Source organism: Oncorhynchus masou, chromosome 29, assembly GCF_036934945.1.
Source record: "Oncorhynchus masou masou isolate Uvic2021 chromosome 29, UVic_Omas_1.1, whole genome shotgun sequence".
Classification (NCBI taxonomy): domain Eukaryota; kingdom Metazoa; phylum Chordata; class Actinopteri; order Salmoniformes; family Salmonidae; genus Oncorhynchus; species Oncorhynchus masou.
In genome coordinates, this window is record NC_088240.1 from 61,175,447 (window position 1) to 61,197,338 (window position 21,892).

Consider the following 21,892-nt stretch of genomic DNA (forward strand, 5'->3'; position numbering starts at 1 on the left):
TAATTTACAGGTCACATCACGTCCACAGCCTTGCAATGAATATGGCCTCCTTTGAAATACTTAAGTTATAGATTCCATAGTTATGACAAGACTACTTTTTGGCAAGGTAAAGTTGACAGACATCAATGTCCCTCATGATTCCATACTTCTGGAGAGCATCATTAAGCCCCTGTAGGAATATGCAGTGAAATTCTAAATATCATTACATCTTCAAAATACTTGATCAATCTTTTAGGTAAGATAAATGAAGTATAGTAATTCAGACATGTCTATCACCTATGAAGGACAAACCAAACCAACCACCCTACTAGATCTACCTGGAGGCAGGAAACCCCTGTTTTATATTCTTTGTCATAACAAAGAATTCTGTTCTCTTGCCTCATCTTCAGATTGCATAGGTTTCTGAAATGTTTTTTTTTTTTTTTTTTTTTTTTTTTTTTTTTTGGGGGGGGGGCAGGAGGCAATAATTGATAGATTTTGGTGTAATGTGAGGCTAAATGATAACAATCATGATATTGTTTTATTTGTTATTATTATTATTTTAACGTTCATGATATGACATTATTACTGGTGCTGTAATTGAGTTCCTTCAACAATGGCAACGACTGGTCAGTAGATGGCATACTATCTCTACCTAGTGTATTGACTGCAGGGTGACGAAGGTTTCCCTGAATTGCATGCACTTATTTCATTACATTATCGTGGGCCTATTACTAAATTGTAGCCCAAGTTCACAATTCTATTCTTCACAGTAAACTGGGATATTTCACAATTTTTACATAATAATTCATATCAATTATAATATACAATTGGGAAAATGAAATCAGTACCTTGAATCTGGTGTCCAAAGGCAAACTGGGAACAGCTCTCTAGCAGAAGACACAAATCCATTGTCTGCATTTATACAGTGGGCTTCCTTGGGGATTCATAGTGAATTCTACACACCCATGAACTTTTTCTCTTGGCTTTGTTCCCATGTTGTCCCTCTCTAGCCCCCCCCCCCCCCCCTTACCACATGAGGGTCCCTTCCTGCCAATACACACACTCCTGTCATGTTGCTTGTCGATATGTTAACAACTCACTGTGTGTGTGTGTGTGTGTGTGTGTGTGTGTGTGTGTGTGTGTGTGTGTGTGTGTGTGTGTGTGTGTGTGTGTGTGTGTGTGTGTGTGTGCGTGCAGGAATGTGTGTGGGATTGTGTACCTGTCCCTTTACTTCCCACAGGATTCTGTCACCTGATCTACTCCTATATGTCACCGTCTCCATGGTCTGGACACCTACAGACGGTGCTGTCTCAGATTTCTGCTCCTTTAGATAGGAGAAACATGACAGTGGTATATCGTATGAACTTCTGCACCATTCACCCCATCACCTAAAGGACTGTAGACGGGAAAGCCATCCATGTATTACTAGTCTCCTGGGATAAAATGGTTTGATTGTCTTTATTTTGTGGCGGAAGTGAGGTAGGTGAAAGAAGTTTTTAGTGAAATATGCCTTGCATTAAAGTAAAAAAGAGACAAGGTCGTTAGTTACAAAATCAACAAGAGTACAAACAATATATTATGGCTTCACCTTTACATGTATTCAGGCAGATATTATATCACAAGATACAGTCATCTGTTTTGTTTTCAATGCTTTGTGGTATTCTACACAGGAGGAAGGAGGGCCCTATATTTAAGGTTCATATGATAATGACACTGAACAAAAGTGTATCAGATTTCATTCACATAAGCAACAATTAGTGTCTATGTGTGACACTTCTTTTCAAATCTGGAAGACACGGCTAAAGTGAATGCTCCCACAGAAGTAATTATATCTCTCCTTGCCACGAGTTGCGCACACACAAAGACTCCAGTTCGTCTAGGCACTCCAATCATTAGGTATAAAAATGACAAGGGATTGAGAGGTCGAGAGGAAGAGAATGACAGAGACCGAAAGCAAATTACACAGACCGTATCAGCTTTCATTTTTGAATTAAGAAGAATAGGTGAGATTGCATGTCAGAACATGGAAGATGATTAAATGAGGGAATATATATAAAAATATATATAAAAAAACATTTAACAGAAGCAGAACACATTACTGCAAAGACCAAAAGTGGAGGGTTCTTCTATTATTTTGAATAGATTAAATGTGATGAATAGGTTGCGATTTTAAGAAGCACAAATTACGCAATAGCACCAAATCCCATCAATTGGAGAGACAGGAACAGGATCAGTCCAGATGTTTTAGACGCACTGGCTCTCTAGCGCACAGACACATGGGCGTGGTTATCCAGTTTACGCCCAGCCTTCAGTCAAGAGATCCCATGATGTGCACCTGAGCGGTTGCCAAAACTAGACTCGGGCAGGCCTATATAAAACAAGCTCAGAACGTAGTATCTCTGCCGCAGACATCAGAGGCACAGAATCAATTTACCTGACACGGGATCTGCTTATTCCCTAAATCCCCAGAAGCAAATATGCACTTGAGCGCACGCAAGTCGTGCCACCTCGTATTCTTGTTTTCTATTCTTGTGAGGAGTTGCCAGGCGTTCAATAATGATGCTACGGAGATCCTATACTCGCACGTGGATACTCCTGTGCAGGATGCCCGGAGCAATGTCTCTTTAAATCGGGCAAGAAACGGCGGGAGAGGCGCGGGAAATACTGCTGGGAACGATAGAGTTGGTGAGTATTGTTCAGTATTCTTTCTCAAAACATTGAGAAATTGTGCTTTGTTTTTAACTGATTTACTTTTTTAAAACCTTTTTTATTTCTCAAGACAAGTGCATATATTTTTTTTTCTCCAGCGCAAGCAGGTTTATAGAGGCTTCTACAATTAGGTTGTTGAGATGGTGTTCTCTAAATTATATTTGAAATTAATATGCTACATTCTTAATGTAGCTGCTAAAATTACATATGATCAGCTCTGGTCAGTAGCTAAGTAGTGACACTCTCCAGAGACAGTATCAGATGCCCCCACTGAGTGAGACCAGGCAAAGCTTGGCACAATGATCTTCAATACACACACACACTCCTGGCAGGCGTCCAAGCAGGGCAGCAGAGATGAGTCACCCAGGGCAGCCAGGCTAGCGCTTGGGGAGTGATTGTGTGTCAGCGCCACTGAATGGAGGTGTGTTCCTATACACAGGAAGTCTGTGATTGTGGCGCTGTTTGACTTGAGCTCTCTCAGGACCCCGAGCATGAAGGAGAGAAAGGGAGCCTCTCCTCTCTTCATTCATCAAACTCTGTCACAGAGAAGGGGGCACATTGTCACAGAGGTGTATGGCAGTCTGTGAATGGGGCCCTGGCTTGGATTACAGGGAGAGTGAGGAACTGTAGCCTGGAGCAGAACAGTGCTGATAATCCTACCAGTTGCCCGCTGATAATCCTACAAGAAAGCCAGCTCCATTGACATAGCTCAGAACACTAAAGCCGTTCCCCTCATGCAAGTGCAATGCACCATTTCCTCCCTACAAGCCAGTAACCAGTATAGGCTTAGAGTCTGTGCCAAAAACCTCCAAATGAACCAAATAGATGGCTGTGTTTGTAAGGTTTTCTGATTTAAAAACACTTTATGTTACCTGCAGTAGAATTCAAAGTGAAACCAAATTGTTTGTGGCCACAAAAGGACATTTTTAATCTTCAAAGTGGGTTGATTCTCGTCGTTTTTCTGTTTCTCTCTTTCACAGACCAGAGAAGCCAAGTTGGCTGTAGAGAGCTGAGGTCCACCAAGTACATCTCTGATGGCCAATGCACAAGCATCAACCCCATAAAGGAGCTAGTATGTGCTGGCGAGTGCCTCCCCGCTCAGATGCTTCCCAACTGGATCGGCGGCGGCTACGGCAGAAAGTTTTGGAGCCGGAGGAACAGTCAGGACTGGCGCTGCGTCAACGACAAGACGCGCACCCAACGCATCCAGCTGCAGTGCCAGGACGGCAGCACAAGAACGTACAAAATCACCGTGGTCACCTCGTGCAAGTGTAAGAGGTACTCCCGGCAACACAACGAGTCAAGCCATATGAAGTTTGAGGAGCCTGCCTTGTCTCGGCCCCAGATTCTCCACAAACACAAAGCCAAAGCCAAAAGGAGGCTAGGGAAGATTAAGCTAAATGAGAATTGGCATGAAGCAGAGCCCTAAAGCAGGACTGCAGAACGCCTCTGTGACTGTGGTCTTGGATTATCTCTTTATTGGGACTGGCTTGTTGTGAGGAGGACCACTGAAAGTGACTTTGTAAAAGCGAATGGCATTGGTTGCTTGCTACATCTGAGGACCAATGGGCACCATTGAGTCATTAGCTAATAAAATGAAATTAACCTAAATGGGGTCATCATGACCAATAGAACTGTCTGGAACTGTAACATAACTCGCACCATTTAAGTTCTTGTATGACAATGTAAACCTGCTCATAACTCCATTATACAAACAGTTTTACAGCCAATATAATGTAATAAAATAAGCTCTGCATGAAAAGGGATTCCCAACACAAAAGCACCACAAATACACAACACAATGTAAATATGTGTACATATATAATATGATATCACATGTCCTCTGAAGTATGATAACATATGTATAAACATTTTTGATAAGATGTATATGATGTAATATATATGTTGTATTGCTATTCATTTGATAAACCTTTTAATATGCATCACACATTTTGCAAAAATCTGTCATTGCTCATGCTTTCATTTTAATAAAACATGTTAACCCAAATTTCCCCTTTATTGTATGTTGATTCTTACTTTAGAGACCTAATTTACCACTTTTAAAATGGACTATTACCCAGTATTATTTTTTGCATACTTTATTGATGTTCCCCCTGCAATTATTTTATGTCCTGGGGCCATTTTCAAGTTCTTGTTTCATTGATGTAAATCCATGTCCTGTGGCAGGCTACTTACACATAGTAATTTAGTTTTAAACATATCTTGGGTGGCAGCGCATGTCGACCACCTACAAATATGTAGGCCTACCCCAAATTGTTCTATGGAACACTAGATGGCATTTCAATGTTGAAGCATGTACAATTGAAGTCGGAAATTTACATACCCCTTAGCCAAATACATTTATTTTTTTCACAATCCCTGACATTTAATCCCAGTAAAAATTCCCTGTCTTAGATCAGTTATTATCACCACTTATTTTAAGAATGAAATGTCAGAATAATAGTTGAGAGAATTATTTATTTCAGCTTTTATTTCTTTCATCACATTCCCAGTGGGTCAGAAGTTTACATACACTCAATTAGTATTTGGTAGCATTGCCTTTAAATTGTTTCACTTGGGTCAAACGTTTTCGGGTAGCCTTCCACAAGCTTCCCACAATAAGTTGGGTGAATTTCGGCCCATTCCTCCTGACAGAGCTGGTTTAACTGAGTCAGGTTTGTAGGCCTCCTTGCTTGCAGACGCTTTTTCAGTTCGTCCCACAAATGTTCTATAGGATTGAGGTCAGGGCTTTGTGATGGCCATTCCAATACGTTTACTTTGTTGTCTTGAAGCCATTTTGCCACAACTTTGGAAGTATGCTTGAGGTCATTGTCCATTTGGAAGACCCATTTGTGACCAAGCTTTAACTTCCTGACTGATGTCTTGAGATGTTGCTTCAATATATCCACATCACTTTTCTTCTTCATGGCGCCATCTATTTTGTGAAGTGCACTAGTCCCTCCTGCAGCAAAGCACCCTCACAGCATGATGCTGCCACTCCCGTGCTTCACAGTTGGGATGGTATTCTTCGGCTTGCAAGCCTCCCTCTTTTTCCTCCAAACATAACGATGGTCATTATGGCCAAACAGTTCTATTTTTGTTTCATCAGACCAGAGGACATTTCTCCAAAAAGTACAATCTTTGTCCCCATGTGCAGTTGCAATCCGTAGTCTGGCTTTTTTATGGCAGGTTTGGAGCAGTGGCTTCTTCCTTGCTGAGCTGCTTTTTAGGTTATGTCGATATAGGACTCGTTTTACTGTGGATATAGATACTTTTGTACCTGTTTCCTTCAGCATCTTCTCAAGGTCCTTTGCTTTGTTCTGGGATTGATTTGCACTTTTTGTACCAAAGTGCATTCATCTCTAGGAGACAGAACGCGTCTCCTTCCTGAGCGGTAAGATGACTGTGTGTTCCCCATGATGTTTATACTTGCGTACTATTGTTTGTAGAGATGAATGTGGTACCTTCGGGCATTTGGAAATTGCTCCCAAGGATGAACCAGACTTGTGGACGTCTACAAATTTTTTTTCGGAGGTCTTGGCTGATTTCTTTTGATTTTCCCATGATGTCAAGCAAAGAGGCACTGAGTTTGAAGGTAGGCCTTGAAATACATCCACAGGTACACCTCCAATTGACTCAAATGATGTCAATTAGCCTATCAGAAGCTTCTAAATCCATGACATCATTTTCTGGAATTTTCCAAGCTGTTTAAATGCACAGTCAACTTAGTGTATGTAAACTTCTGACCCACTGGAAATGTGATACAGTGAATTAGAAGTTGGAAAAATGACTTGTTTCATGCACAAAGTAGATGTCCTAACCGACTTTCCAAAACTATAGTTTGTTAACAAGAAACTGGTGGAGTAGTTGAAATCGAGTTTTAATGACTCCAACCTAAGTGTATGTAAACTTCTGACTTCAACTGTAGGTGAAGTAATCCCATATCGTATAGGCCTACACATACAATAATCATATCACACTAGTTATACAGTTGCACCAGATCAAGCAATCTTGAATAAATTAATATACGGCAGGTAGCCTGGCAGTTAAGAGTGTTGGGCCAGTAACTGAAAGGTTGTTGGTTCAAAACCCTGAGCTGACTCGGTGTAAAATCTCTCAATGTGCCCTTGAGCAAGACACTTAACCCTAATTGCTCCTGTAAATCGCTCTGGATAAGAGCATCTACAAAATGACTAAAATGTAAATGTATGCTCAATTGCATCAAGCAGTCAACATTTTAAAATCATGAAAGTCATAAATAACCACAAATACATAGTAGATATGATGTATTCGAAATCTTGAGAACATCAGCAAAGACCCCACAGATAACATCAGTGACGTGTAGCTTGTATTGGGCTTCCTCGACGGCGCAAATCGAATCAATCACTCGTCTACGCGACTCCGCCCATAAAAGAATGAATGAAACGGTACACGGGGATACCGGTAGGATATATTCGTGACATCAATGTTAGTCCGTTTTAACATCAAATTAATAAATTGTCCTGCAGCATGCAAGAGGAAACGGGCGACATGGCCAGGCCTGTTGATCCAGGGCATTTCTCAACATGCGAAGCCCGGTTGGACAAGCACATTGCGGGACTTTGCAGTGTCGATTTCTCGGTAGCTGTGGTTCTTCCAGCCGGTGGCAGTGGAGAAAGAACGGGGATATTGACACCCAAACAGTTCTTCACGTTTCTCAACAGACTTCTGATAAGCTACACAATTCAAACTTTCGAGAGGTAACATTTGAAGTGTCGAATGTTTGCATGCAAATACATATCTGTCCCGTTTGGAATACTGTAGTTTTATGGTCCTGCCCCTTAACCTTGTCACAGCACAAGACAGTGGCCACATGTAAACAAACCATTTCACTGGGGTGCCAAGCTCTTTTATGTTATCGTTGAATAAATGTGAGGTTTTGTAATGTCTCAAATTATCCCATTCAAAAGATCTTTACTGAATCCATCAGGTCACACTTTACAATTTTGAGTCTTTCTACAACTTCCAACAACTTTCTACAACGTCCAAAATAGCCTACTTGTTCTTTATACTACCATGTATTTTTGTTTCAATGTGACCATTTCATTTGAATTCGGTTGAAATAATGTATGCCAATAATTGCACCCGAATGTGTTATGTATGGTAATATAACAAGTCATGACACAAGTAATGAAACAAATATACTCAACAAGAATGATATGTTCTAACCGCAGTGCGAAAGCTGTTGACTTATGACTAGACATACTGTTTCTTTGACAGAGTGTCATGGATCCAAAGCATCGTTGTGGTGGTTGCCAAGGAGAGCTTAGATTTGATGATGGACATTATCCACCACTTCCACCACAGAAATGTCCTAGTGGTACATGGCGGATCAACTCGCCACAGATCTATATTCAATGGGGTCGGGCCCTCAGTGAGTGAGAGGGTGGTATGGCCCGCGTCAAACCAAAGGTGGTCATCAATCATGATGCAGTGCGTCCCTTTGTGGAAGAGAACTTCCTCTTGAAGATAACAATGGCTGCCAAAGAGCAAGGGGTTTGTACATATTCAAAGTCCTCTATCTCTTCCACCGCGACACAGTCAGTGGGGCTCAGACGGACCGATTCATTGCTCTCAACTGTAGCCATGTGTACCTACTGTAAGCCATGACAAATGTAAACCACATTGGCTGATATTAGTGGCTAAGGAAGACACTGATATGTTTAGATGGTGATTCATATTTACATTTTACTAGCTGTGACATGATATTGTTGAAGGCTGGTCACAAAAGTGAGAAGTGAGAGCAGGAGCTCTTTGACATTGGGGCTGACAGTGTGTGTGTGTGTCTGACTCTCAAAGCCGGCAGTCTGGTCTTCATTAACTTGCCAGTATCCCCGATCATGATTAAATGTCAGTCTCCTCCGAAGAGCATAAGATTAATTTTGATTTTAACAACATGTGTAACACACATAACACATGTTTGCTTTCATTCCATTTGCAAGTCATTTTGCCCCCATTACCTCATTGACCATACTTGTTCTTGGCACAATGGGGATTTTCATCCTCAATCACGTCATGGTCACAAGAAAATAGGATCTCAGGAATGTTGTTTAAAAAGCATTGTATGCACAAACTGTTGTTTAGCTAGTATTTATAATTGTTATCCAGCCATGGCTAGAACAATTGTGGTAAGACACAATAGCATTGGAACCATTTGATACATTATGGATTGATGTGTGTATTTGCCATAAGGAAGAATGACATATTCTGTTCCGTTTATTGTTTTGCAGGCTGCTGGGGTTATCCGACCGCTGGTTTCCACAGTGATTGCTCCCACATTGGAGGGCTACCTGGACCATTCTCTGGAGAGAACCAAGTACAGAGCCAGTGAGATGCCCCAGGGATTCATCTATGATGTCATCTACCAGGCTTATCAGAGGGTAGGTACTTCTAGGCAGCTCTTGTACACAAAACATTACTTGTAGTCTACCCAAGGTCCAGTTAATAAAAACTGGTAGCCCGATTTTGGGGCTATGTAAAAAAATAGATAGCCTTGTGAACCCAGCCTGATCTCACGAAAACTCACATTCTGTTTCAATTAAACAGAAAGTGAATGCATCAGTCAGTCTGTTTGACCTGGCTAAAAATGACTATGTTTTACCGTGCACATTTGAATTAGGGATATGACTGATATAACAACCAACTATTGAATGATTTTCTTAAATGGAAATATGCCAACAAGGATGCACCTTGAAACAAAGTCCAAACCAAGCCTTGTACAGTAGTTAGTTCTCACGTTTAGATAATGATTTTGCGAAGTTGTCTCCACTTCCGGTCAGGGAAATAGAGAACCATAGATGTCTGCAAGCCTTTTTCCAAATCAAGCACTAGTCATGTCCTGCAGGTTTTGAATGTTCCCTCTCAATGTCAAATAATTGCTTTAAAAGGTCCCTTGAATCACATAAAATGACAGTCTGAGAGAGATTTATGCTTAAGAAAGAATTAATCCCAGCAATGCGACTAGATGACAAAAGACTTTATGATTCTCATACATCACACCATGTCTTTACAGTCGTCCATTGTTCACCAGATGTGCTGGAACCTGCAGGGTTTCGAGCTGAAGAGATTGTGGTGTGGGTGCCATCATTTTCACTATGGCATGGTTATGTCTGGGAAAGAAATGACACATTAATATACTCTGGCACTGTGCAGCCTATCACTCCATCGAACAACTGAAAAAGACCTCTTGGCTTGGCAAAGGTAACTTAAAAATAACATTGAAGTAAAGTGGTTACTACGGGTCTAACTATCTGTGATTTTTTTTTTTTTTTTTTTTTTTTTAACATGTGAGACGATTTGAACATCCAAGAATACTTGCAAAATAATAATGGAAATAATTTCACCTTGGGGTGATATCTCACAAAACTAGAACAAAAAAACAACATGATTTTGGGGATTTTCACATCATTTAATAATAGAAGGGTCCTTTGGAGGACTGTTTGTTGACATATATTTGACATTTATTAAGTATAATTCATATGAAGCTTTACGTCTTGCTCTGTACTATGAGTAGTATTTTGATTTCAATAACGATTGTCTTACAATCATTTAGGTAAATTAAAAAATATAAACATGAACGGTGTTTGGATTTGTTACTTGGAAAACCACTCTATTACATATAATCTATCTATGCTTTTTTTTACGCCATCCATTCAGCACGAAGCTCCACTATATGCCTATCAGATGAGCGAAGGTGTAGATTTTCCTTTGGTACTTTTTGCCGTAGTTTGCTCGATTTCGTTTGACTTAAATACTGTAGGTCCTTGATGATAAGTAATCCCTTTGATTATATGCATTATTATGTGTAGGATTGACCTGACATAGTTTGCATTTGCGCCGCGGTCAATTAATGCGCCAGTTATTTGAATCTTGCGATCGGCATTTGAGGTCGGACTTGTTTTGATTTGATAGCCTACATATTAAAGCCATTAAATACCGGCTATGTATCTTTTCGTAAAGCTGCCAGAATGTTTTTGGACAATATCCGTTTGATGTGTTAGATTTACCAAGACATCATTTCGTTGTGATAAAAGGCACATTTTTGAATTGCATTCATCAGATTTTGATTGTTTATATGGAAATTGTGTTAGAACATACTCAATATTTATGTTTTATCGTAATGAGTACAAATGTCTCTTTCACACGTATTTGTGGAACAATTCCATATAGGGTGAGTATTGGTTAAATGGGACACAGACAAAAGTAGGACTCTTAAGCGTTGTAATAAATATCTTTAAATATGTACAATAACATAATCAACAATCAATACCCATCAAATACCTAGTATATTTGATGATAAACAATGGGTTCAATGGGTATGACATCATCTTTGTGGGTGTGGCATCCCATGGACGAACAGATGCATAATGGTAAGTAAAATGACAGTGTTCTGACGTAAATAATGTTAAGGTTATAAAACATGAAGGAAGGATATTCACTGTCTCATTACAACATATTTTGTAATGGGATGTAATTGAGAATCAAAATGACTGTATGTGGTTTTTGCACTACAGTACTCTCACCTTTTTAAAATATTACAATTTTGGCAGTTTCCCATTATTTTTCAACAATTATTTTACCAGGTAAGTTGACTGAGAACACATTGTCATTTACAGCAACAACCTGGGGAATAGTTACAGGGTATGAATGAGCCAATTGGAAGCAGGAGATAATTAGGTGGCCATGATGAGGTCCAGATTGGGAATTTAGCCAGAATGCCGAGGGTTAACACCCCTGCTCTTACGATGAGTGCCATGGGATCTTTAGTGACCACAGAGAGTCAGGACACCTGTTTAACGTCCCATCCAAAAGAAGGCACCCTACACAGGGCAATGTCCCCAATCACTGCCCTGGGGCAAGGGATATTTTTTGTTGTTGACCCGTGTAAAGAGTGCCTTGTACTGGCCCTCCAACAGCGCTTCCAGCATAATCTGGTCTCCCACCCAGGGACCAACCAGGATCAACTCTGTGTATCAGAGGCAAGCCAGCAGTGGGATTCAGGGTGGTATGCTGCTGCCAATTGCCTACTGTCAAACTGGGAGACCCTGTTACTTTAAAACTGACACTCCCCTAGGTCATTTTAATTGAGAAATACCATTTTGAAATAGATGTTTCCTTAACAGATATCCATTTTCTTAATAGGATCAAATGTTCCATTTAATTTTCCCTAATTCTGCTATCGGCTAGCTTGCTAGTGAAAGCTAGCATAGCTTCATTTTACTTGGAAAGATATGACCTCACCAACATTAAAAACCCTAGTTATCTATGTACATAACCATACAAGAATAGTGCCTTCAGAAAGTGTTCACACCCCTTGACCCTTTTCAAATGTTGTTGTGTCACTGGCCAAGACAATACCTCATATTGTCAAAGTGGAATATTTTTTGGGGAATTGTTTACAAATAAATAGAAAATAAAAAGCTGAAATGTCTTTTCAATAAGTATTAAACCCCTTTGTCATGGCAAGCCTAAATAAGTTCATAAGTAAAAATGTGATTAAAACACGGACTCACTCTGTGTGTGCAATAATAGTGTTTAACAATTTTCTGTAAGGTCCCTCAGTCGAGCAGTGAATTTCAAACACAGATTCAACCACCAAGACCACAGAGGTTTTCCAATGCCTTGCAAAGAAGGGAACCTATTGGAAGATGGGAAATTTTGTTATCAAAAGCAGACATTGAATATCCCAACAGCATCAATGTAACAGTATAATTTTAAACCGTCCCCTCGCTCATACCCGGGCGCGAACCAGGGACCCTCTGCACACATCAACAACAGTCACCCTCGAAGCGTCGTTACCCATCGCTCCACAAAAGCGGCGGCTCTTGCAGAGCAAGGGGAACCACTACTTCAAGGTCTCAGAGCAAGTGACGTCACCGATTGAAACGCTATTTAGCGCACACCGCTAACTAAGCTAGCCGTTTCACATCCGTTACATATATACACTGCTCAAAAAAATAAAGGAAACACTAAAATAACACATCCTAGATCTGAATGAATGAAATATTCTTATTAAATACTTTTTTCTTTACATAGTTGAATGTGCTGACAACAAAATCACACACAAATTATCAATGGAAATCAAATTTGTCAACCCATGGAGGTCTGGATTTGGAGTCACACTCAAAATTAAAGTGGAAAACCACACTACAGGCTGATCCAACTTTGATGTAATGCCCTTAAAACAAGTCAAAATGAGGCTCAGTAGTGTGTGTGGCCTCCACGTGCCTGTATGACCTCCCTACAACGCCTGGGCATGCTCCTGATGAGGTGGCAGATGGTCTCCTGAGGGATCTCCTCAGGAGACCTGGACTAAAGCATCCGCCAACTCCTGGACAGTCTGTGTTGCAACGTGGCGTTGGTGGATGGAGCGAGACATGATGTCCCAGATGTGCTCAATTGGATTCAGGTCTGGGGAACGGGCGGGCCAGTCCATAGCATCAATGCTTTCCTCTTGCAGGAACTGCTGACACACTCCAGCCACATGAGGTCTAGCATTGTCTTGCATTAGGAGGAACCCAGGGACAACCGCACCAGCATATGGTCTCACAAGGTGTCTGAGGATCTCATCTTGGTACCTAATGGCAGTCAGGCTACCTCTGGCGAGCACATGGAGGGCTGTGCGGCTCCCCAAAGAAATGCCACCCCACACCATGACTGCCCCACCACCAAACCGGTCATGCTGGAGGATGTTGCAGGCAGCAGAACGTTCTCCACGGCGTCTCCAGACTCTGTCACGTCTGTCACGTGCTCAGTGTGAACCTGCTTTCATCTGTGAAGAGCACAGGGCGCCAGTGGCGAATTTGCCAATCTTGGTGTTCTCTGGCAAATGCCAAACGTCCTGCACGGTGTTGGGCTGTAAGCACAACCCCCACCTGTGGACGTCGGGCCCTCATACCACCCTCATGGAGTCTGTTTCTGACCGTTTGAGCAGACATATGCACATTTGTGGCCTGCTGGAGGTCATTTTGCAGGGCTCTGGCAGTGCTCCTCCTGCTCTTCCTTGCACAAAGACGGAGGTAGCGATCCTGCTGCTGGGTTGTTGCCCTCCTACAGCCTCCTCCACGTCTCCTGATGTACTGGTCTGTCTACGGGTAGCGCCTCCATGCACTGGACACTACGCTGACAGACACAGCAAACCTTCTTGCCACAGCTCGCATTGATGTGCCATTCTGGATGAGCTGCACTACCTGAGCCACTTGTGTGGGTTGTAGACTCCGTCTCATGCTACCACTAGAGTGAAAGAACTCCTCTCCATTATATATATATATATTTTTTTATCCCAGCCCCCATCCCCACAGGAGGCCTTTCGCCTTTTGGTAGGTAGTCATTGTAAATAAGAATTTGTTTTTAACTGACTTTCCTAGTTAAATAAAGGTTTAGAAAAAATCATTTAAATAATAATTGTTATTACTCCACAATACTAATCTAATTGACAGAGTGAAAATGAGAAAGCCTGTACAGAATAAAACATTTTCCAAAACATGCATCCTGTTTGAAACAAGGCACTAAATTAATGCTGAAAAAATGTGGCAAAGCAAATCACTTTTTGTCCTGAATACAAGTGTTATGTTTGGGGAAAATCCAATACAACATATTACTGAGTACCACTTTCTATATTTCCAAGCATAGTGGTGGCTGCATCATGTTATGGGTATGCTTCTAATCTTTAAGGACTGGGGAGTTTTTCAGGTTAAAAAAGAAACGTAATGGAGCTTAGCACAGGCAAAATCCTGGAGGAAAATATTGTTCAGTATACTTTCCACCAGACACTGGGAGATAAATTCACCTTTCAGCAGGACAGTAACCTAAAACACAAGGCCAAATCTACACTGGAGTTGCTTACCGAGAAGACAGTAAATGTTCTTGAGTGGCCCAGTTACAGTTTTGATTTAAATCTGCTTGAAAATAAATGGCAAGACTTAAATGGTTGTCTAGCAATGATCATCAACCAATTTGACAGAGCTTGAAGAATTTTGATAAGAATAATGGACAAATGTTGCACAACTCAGGTGTCGAAAGCTCTTTAGAGACTTAGGCAGAAAGACTCACAGCTGTAAGCTATTCCAAAGGGGATTCTAACATGTTGACTCATGGGGTTGAGTATTTATCTAATCAAGATATATTAGTGCTTTATTTTTCATATTTTCTTTTACAAATGTTAGAATTTTTCCCCCACTTTGACATTGCAGAGTATTTCGTGTAGATCATTAATTATTAATGTTCCACAAAAATACCTAGTGTTTTTAATACATTTAATTTATCACAAATATATATTATTCATGTACCCTCTCAATTATCCTTCTTTACAATAAATAATTAAGTGTCCCACTTTGCCAATCAAGGTGGCCCAATTTGCCAGTATTGGATGCGTTACTTGAAAAAGTACTATTATAGTATTACAATATTTGAACACAGTAACTTGTTATATTCTTCCATTACTGATACAAGTAATACATTACTGTTATGCGGTACTTTTGTAACGCATTACCCCCAACACTGAAAATGTTTTGATTTGCTATATTTTTTTATATATTGTTGAACATAATATACTCTGTGGGCATTTCAAAGATCCAGAGTGGGATCTCTTCTACTGTTAAAGTTATGATCCAATTTGTAAGCATTACAAACAGTGATTGTGAAAATCGATTCAAAACAGTTGCAGTATGTTTTCAATATTCATGTTTCTATTTTTAAATATTCATACATTAATGTAAGAAAATCATTATTGAAATCAAAATGTTACTTATATTACAGAGCAAGTGGCAAAGCTTCATATGAAAAACATTTTTCTTTGTAGCACCTACAGATGAAACATTCTAACGTCTTAAAGGAGGCCTGGGTAAGACCATAATGTCACAAATGTTCCAACTTCAATTCATTATTTCTCAATTGTGCTTTATGATACAAATGTCAAATATGTCAATAATCCTTCCTCCAATGGACCCTTCGATGGATTAAATGTTGGGAAAATCTCCCAAATCATATATTTTCTTAACCTAGATTCGTCAGGAATCACCCCTTTGACCAAAATCAGAAATGTGTGGATTCTTATCTTAAAATGTAGGCTTAATCTTACATTGTAAGATTTTCTGTCTATCACAAATCCGTCACTGCAAAAGTTCACCATATTCATATTTCAACCAGCCCAGATACTTCAGAGCTCTGCTATTTGAACCTTGGGTCGATTTAGATGATGATGCAGATACCAGTGTTTTGAAGGACGTAGGAAGCCTTGACGAAGAGCCAAAGTACGGTTCCAATTGGAGCCCCATTTGTCTGCAGTTATTTTGGTTCCTGGCACCTACAGATTTTAGATTACCAGGGAGCCCTGTTGGTTTTGGCTTTGACTCTGAAAATGAGAGCACATTCACTATGCAAGTGAAGTGGAGTGTCAAGGGCAGTCAAGTAGCATTTCACTGATAATTAAGACACATTTGTTGTGATATAAGTGTATTTGTGAGAACCAGAGACTCTGGCGCGATGGGGAGTGCCCCACCCCCTCTCCACTTGTGTCCATCGAAGTTGGGGAAGTGTAAGGTGTCTGTCAAGTTAGCACTGTAGGACATATTCTGCATGAGCCTCACATTTGTAGTTTGACATGCATTGAGCCTGGCAGAACTCTGGTCTGAAAGGACAAAGGGGAGACACGCTATCCTTATCCCCAGTGCACGCCTTTGTACTGGGAGAGAATTCTACAGGTTCGATTACCACAGGACGCAGTCATATTTCTCCTTCAGTTCCAGGGTCCTGAGAAAAAGGCCCTCTCTTTTATAACCCTGATAAAATATTGCCCGCATATTATCTCAGGTAGCATGAGTTAGCCTTTGATTTAGCCTTTGTAGTCCACACACAGTATCTTAAAAGCCATGAGCTCATCGCTTATATCACTTTTTCAATGCAATGCGATCTACAGCGCCGGCAATCTGATTCCAATGTGTTCTCACTGCACTGGGCCAAAGTGTTATGAAGTCAACTTTCCTCTGATTTGGGGTGGCAGGTAGCCTAGTGGTTAAGAGCGTTGGGCCAATAACCGAAAGGTCACTGGTTAGAATCCCCGAGCCGACTAGGTGAAAAATATGTTTAGATGTAACTATGGTTGATGTGAGCTATCCTCTTTTGTTGGTCCCCAGAAGACTTTCTCAACTCTGTTTATGAAATAGGAACTAACTCAATTTGTTATGCATCGTCAACAATCCCACGTCTCTTTGTGTCCTGTCCTAATAGTGCAGCGAGTCGGACTTTAAGTTTGGCACAGAGTGCCTTCATCTGGCGCTGCAGTACTGTGGCACCAATGCCAAGCCCATCGAGGGTCTGCCAACCCTGTGGAAGGTGAGCAAGCCTGGGACACTGGAACTCAGTTTGGGACAATACCTTTAAGCCTAAATTAGGCCATTGTCATAGCTCTAGTTGTATTCTTATTATTAGTTTGTTATACAGGGACAAGTACAGATCTGAATTTATACATTGTCTATTGTATCTAATACTACTTGATATGATGACTGAAAGTAAAGTTTTTTAAATGGTTTTTATAGCATTGAAATAAGCCAGTAATCAATCGGGTAAGGCCTATGAATCTAAATATATTTGCACTAAAATTAACAATGCTTTTTAGAACAGGTTTGATGCTAACATGTTGTTAAACTAAGTCTATTTCTACTCTAGGTGACCTACAAAGGAGATTTGGCTGCAGCAGAGTCCATTGTCAAAAAAATAAGGTATGTAACTGTATACATTTTTATACACAACTTTGTCATTGTACTGTTTTGTTTGTACTTTATCATCACTTTATCATTGTACTGTTTTTAAGTGCAATATTTCCATGATCGTTGTTTACCTCGACAGTAAAACCACGTACTTTATAGACCTAATGTACGTTAGCACTATTTTCTATACCACATAAGTGACGTAAAGGTGTTTTGTCCTGTGTGAGACAATGCCAGTTCAGAATGGAATAGAGTGTAGATGAGAAATAGAATAGTCTTTTATTGTTCTCACAGGAAGATATTCTAGCAAGTCTTGTTTTTAAGTTTGTCAGAAAGTAAGGGAGGGTGTTTGCAGTCTGTGATGTGAATGCCATCTATACAAGTCAGGGCAGGGTAGAGCCATCATGTTCTCTGCACAGTCAGGGAAACATCCATAAAGTCATCAGTCCTACTCTTTACCTCTGTATGCACCTGGGCCGTCCAACTGGATTATGACATATTGAGCATAGTAATTATACCAAGAGAGCTTTGTGTGTGAATGAATTCATTGTTAGTGTGTGTTGGGAGCATATGCAAGAATACATCTTCATTCATGTGTGTGCGTGTGTCTTTGGCACATCACTTCCCCACGTAAATCAAGTTGAATTGCGAGTGCTGCTGATTTCAATGAATTCTCGCTATGTTTAAAGATGATTATCATTGCTTAGTAATGGAGATTTGCAGCAAAAGTGGTCAAAGTACACTTTCTTTTTCAGAGACTCTTTCCCAGTCGGCCTGTGTTGTCACAGGTGAGTCTGCACAGGCTACAGAGCTGGCCAATGCTCTGCAGAGGCGCATGAGCGCTTTGGACATGGTATGGTGATAATTATGAGGATGATTACAATTACAATGTTTGTGAGATTTTACATGCGATCATCACATTGATGTTTCTTCCACCCCTCCAACAACACCCCTCTCCCAGACCATGTGAGCTCCGCTTGGGTGGGCCCCGGTTAGACTTGCCATCTGCTGTTCGACCTATAATGGAGCTTGTCTGAAGGCTTCCAAACCCTCCTCCCCCCATCCCCCCTCTGCCTCTCCACCACTCCACCTCCCCGGCATGACGGAAAGCAGATGGCAGTCATATAGTTCATGCCATGGGAATTATCTGATTAATTGAGTGTTCAGCGATGACTCTTCACTTACCGCCCTTCGCCCATCATGTTGAAGGGCAACCAGTGTCCCCATACCGTCCCCGTATGACATATCTCCCGTTCATTCTCAGTCATGGTGAAGGGGTCACAGGTTGCCATATCGTCCGCACATATCACATTGCACTTCTCTATTCTCATGAATTATATAACAGACATTCCGGCCTCCTACCATACCGGCCCCACATCGCCGTCGAGTCTCTTCCTTCCTGCGTATATCGAAAAGTATATACATCCTCCCTCGGTAGTTGACAACAGAGGGGGGAAATGCATGGCGGATGAAGTGTGTTGGTGATACAGGGAGAGCACAGACACACCGGCAGCTCATCCTCCTGTGAAGCAGTGCCAAGCCCTTCATCAGGCAGTACGCGTCAAACAGGCAGCGGATCTAGCTGTCGTGGTGCTAGGCAGACCCCTGAGACGTATGGGGATCCTAGGAACCTAAGGCTTTGGCTCTGATTGGAACCATCGTTCCTTGCACACGGGTGCCCGGTGGGGTCGTGTTGCGGTGCACGCGTCTGGGACCAGATACATCCTTCCCAGGGGTTCGAGGTAGATGAAAGGAAAGGAAACGGAGGAGTTAGCTTTGTGATCAGTGCAATTAATGAATCTAATACAGGGGATAAGGGAGGTAGAGCCTGAGCTGTTGCTTGGAGGCGAGCACACAGTGTGGTGTGTGTGCAGGTGGAGGATTTGGCTGCGTGTGTGTTATTGTGGGGAGAATATGATTAGGGGATTCTCATAGCAGGATGAATATGGACGTGATCCCATAATCATAGTGGAAGATACAAAATAAACATGAAATTGTATTAATATGCAATATATTATAAACAATGTTCTTGTTAGCACTTTTATTTCTTGTTCTGTACATAATGTTGGTCAAATATTATTATTTTCTTTTTTTTAGGTTTTTAGTTTTTAGTTGTTGCCACAGTAACCCCAGATCACTTGTCCTCTATCAGACATTCCCAGACCGTTCAAACAAACCGCTTTCTTCGCCATTCATCATTTTTTATTTAATAAGTGAATCTATTAGTGACACATTTATTTCAGTGTCTTGAGACAAAGGAATTGGAATTTTATCACAAAAACATAATTCTGACATTACAGTAGAGCTGCCACTGAAACATCTGCTTGTTTTTTTTATTTTTACATTTAGGCTCTGAGTCCATTTGTGTCGGAGCCCAATCTAATAGACATTAGTGTCATGATAGGAAGGGAGGATCTGATGAAGGGAGAACACCTCCATCCCCTTCTTATCTTTAACATTTTGAGCTTGGTATAAGATAGTATTTCCTATTCACTCAAGATTAAGTACAATCTTGGAACACATGAATTATATCCCTCCTTTTTCAAAAATATGAACCTTGACCTACTAGATATTTAGTCATGGACACAGCCAGATAGATGAACAGCTAGGTCGGGACAAAGCTCACTGAACTACACTTTGAGCACTATATTCAAATCATGTCTATCCTTTCTCTTTGTCTGAGTTTCTCGGCATTTCGAACAAGCAACTCATAGTTTGAAAAAGTAATAGGTAACGCTTTATTTTATAGCCTGTTTTAAGCTGGGACATGGTATTTCTTAGGTCTTTACTAGGAAACAATGTTGGTAACATCTTTCTGAATTGAAACTGAATTGAAACTCATAGTTTGGGGCAGTTCTCTTTTTTTCCTCTGGCAGCCTGGAACTTGATTTCTGCCTCGGTCACGGAATCTCTGGTGTGTCTTGTACTTGGTCCTTGACCTCCTGTCTCCTTCTTGAACAAACATCCCATTCCAGAATTTCATGCCCAACTAACCTTGTTTAAATCATGTCAGAAAATATATAATCTTGCAAATCTACATTTCTGACTGATGCTTTTCCCTCAGAACCCACAAGCAACTTATCTTTCTGGATCAAATAACCCTCCACATGTTTCCCGTAACCATTTCATATTTCTAATTGTCATTGTTATTCTAAACGGTTCAAAGTCAGTGACAAACACAGAGTGTGGATGTTTGTTTCTGTGTTTATTTCCTCTTGTGTATGAAATGTTGGACAGGACCAGGGAAGAATTACTGGGAAAACAGAAGAGATGAACATGAAATGGACACACTGACTGTAGCATGTTGGACAGCTTAATTTCATTTGTATTCAAGGGCTAAATTCATTGAAAGATACTGAGCTAAAATGTGGTTACAATTACAGTGAACAAAAATGCTTTTACTATTTTGGACTGTGCTGAATTTTGATTCGATTTACAGTGTAATGTCATTTAACTTGGCTCATCTGCAATTCTGTCCCCAGGCTTCTTTGTACGCTTTGTCATTCTGCCAGCTCGGAGAGACAAAGAGAACCCAGCAGTGGTTCCTTGTCTCTTTCATTTGTTCTAATGAGCAATCCAGCCATGGAGAGAATTTAGCTTAAGATCAATGGTGTTCAACTCTAGTCCTGGAGCTACGTAATGTATGCTGGTTTGGTCCTTGCTTTCTAACCAGGGACTCATTTATTATTGGGTAACCAGGTGTGTGGACTGAGACTCTCCAGTTGAAATGAATTGATGAAGTGCCAGGGAGAAATTAATTACTGCATGGAAAACCCTCTTGGACTGTAGTTGAGCTCCCCTGCATTCCAATATAATTTAACAGCACTAATTAACATCACAATTTGGTTTATTTCACATTTTAATAAAGTATTTCTGCAAAATGTTTCTTTGTGTCTTTCCTCAGGAGGTGGATGTGATCTCAGACTTGATAAGGAGACGATCTCTGTCAAAAGCGTGAAACTTTATTTGAGTTTCTGTAAGTTCACACTTCAGGAGTTTAGGAAAACAGAATATAAGTAAGCCTGTTTAAACACTATGTTATTGCCAATATGTAATTTTTTTGCTGTTCAGATAGCCAACTCAACTATTCCACTCTTTTCTGACAATTGCTTTTAATTTGTATCCATACGTGAACAGTTCTTCCTTGCCTAAAGATGGAAAAACGCTGAGTGCGTTGGAGGAGGCAGACTGAGCACTCCTGGATCCAGTGGTCATTAGTTGGGTGAGTTGAGTTCACATGAGGATAAATGTGTGAATAGAGCCTCATACTGGTGATTGGGGACACTGCCCTGTGTAGGGTGCCGTCCTTCGGGTGGGACGTTAAACGGGTGTCCTGACTCTCTGAGGCCATTAAAGATCCCATGGCACTTGTCGTAAGAGTAGGGGTGTTAACCAAGGTGTCTTGGCTAAATTCCCAATCTGGCCCTCAAACCATCACGGTCACCTAATAATCCCCA

At 40.9% G+C, this 21,892-nt stretch overlaps 2 protein-coding genes across 2 annotated transcripts; both read left to right on the forward strand.

Annotated features, from left to right (window-relative positions):
* The first annotated feature begins 2,334 nt into the window (after nt 1-2,334).
* On the forward strand, nt 2,335-4,690 carry LOC135521251 (sclerostin domain-containing protein 1-like). The gene is made up of 2 exons (XM_064947175.1): nt 2,335-2,667; nt 3,672-4,690. The coding sequence occupies exons 1-2, from the start codon at nt 2,460-2,462 to the stop codon at nt 4,118-4,120; spliced, it is 657 nt and encodes a 218-aa protein (XP_064803247.1). The 5' UTR covers nt 2,335-2,459; the 3' UTR covers nt 4,121-4,690.
* A 2,501-nt stretch (nt 4,691-7,191) lies between these two features.
* On the forward strand, nt 7,192-21,393 carry LOC135519674 (D-ribitol-5-phosphate cytidylyltransferase-like). The gene is given in 8 exon segments (XM_064944912.1): nt 7,192-7,430; nt 7,951-8,090; nt 8,093-8,226; nt 8,961-9,110; nt 16,957-17,061; nt 17,395-17,451; nt 18,193-18,288; nt 21,340-21,393. Coding segments are annotated over 8 exon segments (966 nt in total). The 5' UTR covers nt 7,192-7,200.
* The last annotated feature ends 499 nt before the right edge of the window (nt 21,394-21,892 follow it).